Here is a 7,500-nt window from a genome sequence, read left to right on the forward strand (position 1 = left end):
TGTGTGTGTGTGTGTGTGTGTGTGTGTGCGTGCATGTGCGCGTGCATGTTCGCTCATGCATGTGTACGTGTGTGAGTGTGTGCGCGCACGTCCATGTGATTTCTGAGCCCTGTGGCAGCTATACTGTACGTGTGTCATTTGATGTGGCGTGTGGATTATCAGACCAACATGCACGTCGACGACGACAACAGCGGCCTATTGCGAATCGGACACACGGACGGAACCACTTCCCTGTGGCAAAGCTGAAGCCGTACACACAGCATAACGGTGTTAGCCTGCAACGTCACAGAGTCCATGCGGTTAGACACAGAACGTGGTGGAAGGTGAGTGGTGTTAGACGCTCGTTACAGGAGGTTAGAGATGGGGGCGGTGTGAGTTAACAAGCACCAGACAGACAGACGGACAGACGGACGGACAAGAGTCAGTGGGACAGACGGATGAAGCTCAGAGAGGGACAACAGTCACCAGCGCTGTCTTTAGAGGGAAACAGGCCGACGATGAAAATCACGATAGACACACACACACACACACACACACACACACAGCGGGAGGATGAGTCACGGAAGAGTCAAAGAGCTAGGGAGGAGGAGTCTGCCATCTCGTATCCCTCTCTCCTCTCCTCCCTCCTCCCTCTTTCCTCCCTCACTTCCTCCTCAGAGAGAGCTACTGATGGAAGATGCAGAAGCACACACACACACACACATATACATACACACACACACACAGACAACACAGCGCCTCCTACAGCCGGGGCTGAGACAATGCAACGTGGGGCGACAGTCTTCCGCACAGATGCACACGGGTCACAAATGTAGAAGCCGGAATAGACAGCCGAGGATACGAACGCACTCCATATGCTAAGCATGCAACGTCCAAGACCCACCCAAGGCCGCACGTCCAAGACCCACCCTACCCACCCACCCGCACAACCAGCCGGGGGTAGGGATCGATTTCAATATCGATTCGCATCAACTCGAAGAAGTCAAACTGAAATTCAATTTCATGAACTGAAGAAACGAACCGACAGTATTTACTGCTGTGCGGAGTTACTGCATTGAATTTCAATTCACTTCTTCTTCTTGCGTCGAGTGAATTTCAATTGAACTTCACCCGAACCCTGCAAACCAACCACCCCCCCTATCCCCCCCTATCCACCCCCCACCCTCCCTCCCGCCACCACCTCACCCCCCCACAACCCCCCTCCTTGCCCCCCCCCCCACACACACACACGCACACTCCCCCAGGGAGACAGAGCTCTACGAGGGACAGCGTCCCCCTCCTCCGCGGGTGTGTCCCTCTCCTTCTTACCGTTGTCCAGTAAGTAAAAGACAGGACTGCAGTGGCTGGCCCTCAGGCTGGCCACGGGCTCTGGCAGGGAGGAGCGGGGGTCATTGTGAAGGGAGGATGGGTAAGGAACTGGAATAGGAAAACCCAACACAACACACACACACACACACAGACAGACAGCTTCGTCAGGGAGGGAGGGAGGGAGGGAGGGAGGGAGAGAACACACAGAATTGGTGAGCAGGGAGAGAGAGAGACGGGTGTGTTGATACAGTGAAGAGAAGAACAGTTGATTTGAAGGAGGGGTTTAATCATTAGAGCATGTCTAAAGACTGCCATGCAAACACAAACACAACTACTACAAGAGCTACTACTACTACTACTACTAACGACTACTGCTAAAACCACTCACAACCACCAATACCACGGCAACCAAAATAGCATACATCATTATACAGTGAGGTACTGTATTATATTTTGTTAACAACGTATGACTTTCATACAACACTAGAGCTGTTGCAGATACAGCAAAGAAAACACCATCACGCCAACTCTCAGTCTCAGCAGACTTCGGGATGAGAGAGGAATCCGTTCCTGAGGAATCGATATCAGATGCAGGTAACATCATGTCTCACCGCACCCTCCCTCCTAACTTGAAACACACAACTCCCACACACTACACTACTCACTAACGCCCTTGAGAAAGAAGGAGAAAGAAATATACAGGATTGATGAGTTATAAAAGTTTGAAAAGTGGTGTGCTGGTGGGGTGTATAGGCTTTATCCAAACCCCCTGGTATACTTCACAGAAATACCGGCTATGCACCAGGTAGGAAATATTGGCTCTACTTTAAACAGCAGCCCAGTTCAGAGACACCTCTCCCTCCTCCTCCACCTCTTCTTCACCTCCTCCTCTACCTCTTTCTCACCCTTCCACCTCTTCTCCAGACCTGCCTCTATTTATATATATATATATATATATATATATATATATATATATATATATATATAATCAAGGCCCGTCAAGGCCCTGAACACAGAAAAGGCCTAAGTTCTGGGCCCAGGACAGTCCGGACGGATTGTATGGCAGCTAGTGCTGAGGCACAAACATGTACATTGTCAAGCCTGCAAACTGTGACACTTTAAAATAATGTGAAAAAATACTTTCTTGTGCAATATGACAACCCTAGTTGACTATCTGTGCAGTATAGTACAGTGGATTGTGTACATAGCCTTTATTGATGTAAACCAGCTCCTTACCTTCTTGTGATTTTATGCATCTATGCTTTTTCTAAAATGTGTTTCTTTTTCCTTTCCTAAACACCAGGGGAGCCTCCCCTCCTAAATTTCGTTGTTTGGTACCTGTACTGTAGCAATGACAAATAAAGTCCATCTATCTATCTATCTATCTATCTATCTATCTATCTATCTATCTATCTATCTATATATATATATATATATATATATATATATATATATATATATATATATATATATATATATACTTGTTGGGTCAGAACTGGCAATTCAGCTTATTAGCCAAACCTCAGGACTGGTCCTCCTGTTAGACCAGCGAGCAGAGGAGAGACAGCAGAGGAGAGACAGCAGAGGAGAGACAGCAGAGGAGAGACAGCAGCAGAACGCCAGACTACACCAGACACACGGCAAATTAACAACACAGACACACACAAAGAGAGAGAGAGAGAGAGAGAGAGAGAGAGAGGGAGAAAGAGAGAGAGAGAGAAAGATAAAGAGAGTGAGAGAGACAGGCAGAGAGAGAGAGAGAGAAAGAGAGAGAGAAAGAGAGAGAGACATGGAGAGACAGAGAGAGAGACAGAGAGAGAGAGAGAAAGAGAAAGAGAGAGAGAGAAAGAGAGAGAGACACAGAGAGACAGACATATAGAGAGACAGAGAGAGAGAGAGGGACATATAGAGAGACAGAGAGAGAGAGAGAGAGAGAGACACAAAGAGACAGACATATATATATATATAGAGAGAGAGAGATACAAAGAGACAGACATATAGAGAGACAGAGAGAGAGAGAGAGAGAGAGAGAGAGACACAAAGAGACAGACATATAGAGAGACAGAGAGAGAGAGAGAGAGACACAAAGAGACAGACATATAGAGAGACAGAGAGAGAGAGAGGGGAGCACTAAAAGGATGAGGGGCATGAAAGCGATGGTGATAAATAAAAAAAAGAAATAGGTGATCAACAGACAAAGGCAGAGAGTTATACGGAGAGAGAGAGAGAGAGAGAGAGAGATAGAGAGAGAGAGATAGAGAGAGGGAGGAGAGAGATAGAGAGAAGAAAGGAAGGAGAAGCCAGCTTCAAACCAGGAAAGGGCCAATTATATAGCTCTAATGACAAAAGACGGTGTCCCTGTGTAGAGAGGTGAGCAGGAGGGAGAGAGGGGGAAGGAGGAAGGGAGGGAGGGAAGGAAGGAGGGAGGGAGCAAATAAGGATGGAGAGCTATTTATTGACACAGAGGGGAGAGGAGAGAGCGGATAAGGGACATGGTGGGTGGTTAATAGGCTGTGTGCAGCAAGGTCTGGGTTTGGACACCGTCGGGCACAGCTGGGGTGTGTGTGTGTGTGTGTGTGTGTGTGTGTGTGTGTGTGTGTGTGAGTGTGTGTGTGTGTGTGTGTGAGTGTGTGTGACAGGGGGACAGGAAGACGGGAGGGACAGCAGGAGGTCTCTAATGGCCTCAGATATGGAGAGAGGGAGGGATGGAGGGATGGAGGATAATGAAGCACACTGTGCCACCCTGGGTCTGGGAGTAGAGCTTCAGTCCTACATTTTCCATCCTGTCTTTCCACCTTCCTGTATACTCCCCCCCCCCCCCCCCCCCATAAGACTAAAGGCCGATTTAGACTTCTGCGTAAAATCGACGCCGTAGCCTTGCGTAGTCCCGCGTGGGCCCGCCTTGCCTACGGCGTAGGTTGACGTGCACATCTCCAAAAATTTAAGAATGCGTCAGTTTCCACGCAACCGTAAGCTCTGTGATTGGTCCGCTTGGTAACAAATGATTCCGACTCTCTCGTAGACCAAAATGCGGAAGTCATGACAGAAATGTCATTTACCTTTTCTGTAATTACTCATTAATAAAGATTTGAAAAATTATGATAACCATCGTATTATCTTAGTTTAATGTCATTTCAATGCATCATAGAACTTTTATTTACAACAAGCATAACAACAAGAATATCGCTATTATGCCGCTTTGAGCTTTGAGCTCCGTTGCTTCCTAACCGGAAGAGGCACAGCACAGGGGCATAGAAAACACACTGCCACCTAGCGATGTGACGGTGTAATTGCAGCGCGGCCTACGCAGAAGTGTAAAGTGCGAGACCTACGTAAGAGGCTACGTAAGCTACGCACGTAAATTCGACGCAGAACTTTAAATCGGCCTTAACACCCCCTCCAACTCTTCACCTGGATGTGTTTTGGTCTCTTTCCCTACGAACACTCCTCCGTCATCGTCATCTTCTTCTTCTTCTTCTTCCTCTTCTTCTTCTTCTTCTTCTTCTTCTTCTACTTCCACCCTTTCTTAGCATTTCTTCTTCTTCTTCTCTTTTTCCTCTCATCTGCACCCTTGTCGTATCATGCTGCCTCGACGTGAAACACATTTCCATCAATATCTCTCCCCCTATCCCCCTCCCCCTCCCCCACTCTTTCCCTCCCTCTCTTTCCACTCTTTTCCCTCCCTCTCTCCCTCTCTGCCTTCTTTCCCCCCGTCTCGATGGTCGATAGGAGTCAGGATAGAGAGAAGGTAACAGATTAGGCTGACCGTGACCTGGTCTATAAATCTGCACATTGACGTTCCTGCCAATTGCGCACCGCCGGTATGGCTACTTCAGGGGGTTGAACCTGGCCGTGGTGTGTGTGTCCTTCGTTGAGGAGGATCTTCCATAGAGGACCCGAGAGGCCTTCTACAGGCCTGCTGACGGATGGAATGGCAGGACGGGGGAGAGGGGAAGAGAGAAGGGGAGAGGGGGGAGGAGAGAGAGGGGGGAGGAGAGAGAGGGGAGAGGAGAGAAGGGGAGAGGGGGGAGGACAGAGGGGGGGAGGGGAGAGAGGGGCAGGGGAGAGGGGGAGGGCAGAGGGGAGACCATGACAGGGAGAGCAGGTCCTGTGAGACAGTGGAGGGTCAAGGATGAGGCAGCTATACCCCTGGGTACACTACTATATCACGTGTGTGTGTGTGTGTGTGTGTGTGTGTGTGTGTGTGTTGGAGGGAGAGAGAAAGAGGGAGAGAAAGAGAAAGAGAGATAGAGTGTGTGTCTGAGAGAGAAAGAGAAAGAGAGAGAGAGAGAGAGAGAGAGAGAGAGAGAGAGAGAGAGAGAGAGAGAGAGAGAGAGAGAGAGAGAGAGAGAGAGAGCAACCACAAGGTTACACAACTTGCGTTCATTCATAATTTAGACGCTTCGGGGCAAATTGGTTTTCCAAAGACATACGTCTCTCCAAACAGGGAATAAAGCAAAAGTATGAACCCATGAAATATTCAAACCAAATAGCACCATTGTCCTCCTGCTTCCAGAGCTTCCACAGTCTATTGTTAGAAACGGAAAAAAGGAAAAACAGACGACAGTCCAACATTGACGTCACCGAAACGAGAGCCGCCGTAGTCGGTCCTTATCTCGGAGAAGTGACATTCAAGAACGACACGGCTTCTTCTGAACGCCGGCGCTTTCGCAAACACTTCACCCCCCCCCCCCCCCCCTACCTCCACCTTCACCTCCCCCCTTCCTCCTCCATCTCATCCCCCTCTTTCTTCCTCTTCCCCAAAAGACACACAAAGTGTTTTCTAATGAGCCAGGGTGTGGGGGGGTCAAGTGCATCCCTGCCAGCCTCTCCTGTGAAAGTAGAAGACGCCGGTGACATCTCTGTCTGTCTGTCTGTCTGTCTGTCTGTCTGTCTGCCTGTCTGCCTGTCTGCCTGCCTGTCTGTCTGTCTGTCTGTCTGCCTGTCTGCCTGTCTGCATGCAAATGGGACCTAAGTCTCTCAGGCACATACACGCGCTCATACACACCCATACACACACATGCGCGCGCACACACACACACACACGTATACGCACACACACAAACACAAACACACACACTTACACACACACACACACACAAACACACACTTACACACACACAAACACACACGCACACACAAACACACACTCTCCCCTGTTCCCTCGCGGCGCCTCGTCAGCAGGAAGTGACCCGTGCCGGCACACAGGTGACACTGCTTAGCGGAGCGACACATCAAACAGCGGGACAGAGGGAGAGACCTGACAGGTCCCTGTTGACACCCTCCCCTCCTGCCTCCCTCCCTCCCTGCCCTTCCCTCCCTCCCTCCCTCCCCTCCCTCCCTCCCTCCCTCCCATCCCCTCCCTCCCTCACATCCCCTCCCTCCTCTCCCCTCCCCTCCCCTCCCTTTACCTGTCCTCTCCTCTCCTCCTCCTCTCCTCCACCTCCCCTCACCTTCCCCTCCCCACCCCTGTCTGTACCTGATGATTACGGCTTCCATGTCTGAGACATGCTGCTAGGAATACGCTAGTAGACCTTAGGGGGCTAATGGCCATGTCGCTGTCTAGCAAAGAGGTGAACAGAATAGTGACGGTCTGAAGAGGGATGTAACGCCATTTTTTTTTTGCCATTTTGCCATTTTTAGCAGACGCTTTTAATCCAAAGCGATTTACAATTACGAATTACAGGGACATTCCCCCTGGAGTAACTCAGGGCTAAGTGCCTTACTCAAGGGCACACTAGTAGTGGTGTGGTTTCAGGCGGGATTTGAACTCACAACCTTCCGATCACAAGTCCAACTCACTATCCACTAGACCACCTTTACCCCACGCTCCGCCTACCGAGTCCATGGACATGGGGAGAGCCACGTCCGTACAGCGAGAGAGAAATGAACAACCCTAACAAACACATACACAAACCATGGGCACTCGCACACGTACACGCACGGGCGGACGGACGGACACACGCACGCACACACACACCTCAAAAACAGTCCCTGGCCCCTGCTCTGTGAACAACAGGTAGTGAGTGTATCCTAGACACTGGCGGACTCAGGGGGGGGGCAGGGGGGGTCGACCGCTACGGTTGAAAAACGTCTCTCTTAAGTGCCCTTTTGAGTGGCAAAAATGCCATTTTGAGTGGCGAAAATGAGAGGACGTGCCCTATTGGTGCCCATCCAATGGTCTAAACTTGA

The 7,500-nt window shown here is 50.0% G+C and overlaps 1 protein-coding gene across 1 annotated transcript in view; it reads right to left on the bottom strand.

Annotated features, from left to right (window-relative positions):
- The window catches only part of stxbp5l (syntaxin binding protein 5L), a gene marked incomplete at both ends in the record, with an annotated part of 156,459 nt that overhangs the window by 24,103 nt on the left and 124,856 nt on the right, over positions 1-7,500 (bottom strand). The window contains one exon of the mRNA XM_080535581.1: positions 1,309-1,416. Within this exon, the coding sequence (XP_080391707.1) occupies positions 1,309-1,416 (108 nt within the window). The remainder of the gene's footprint in view (positions 1-1,308; positions 1,417-7,500) is intronic.

The sequence above is a fragment of the Nansenia antarctica genome (assembly GCF_963989245.1).
Source record: "Nansenia antarctica genome assembly, chromosome: 7".
Lineage (NCBI taxonomy): Eukaryota > Metazoa > Chordata > Actinopteri > Argentiniformes > Microstomatidae > Nansenia > Nansenia antarctica.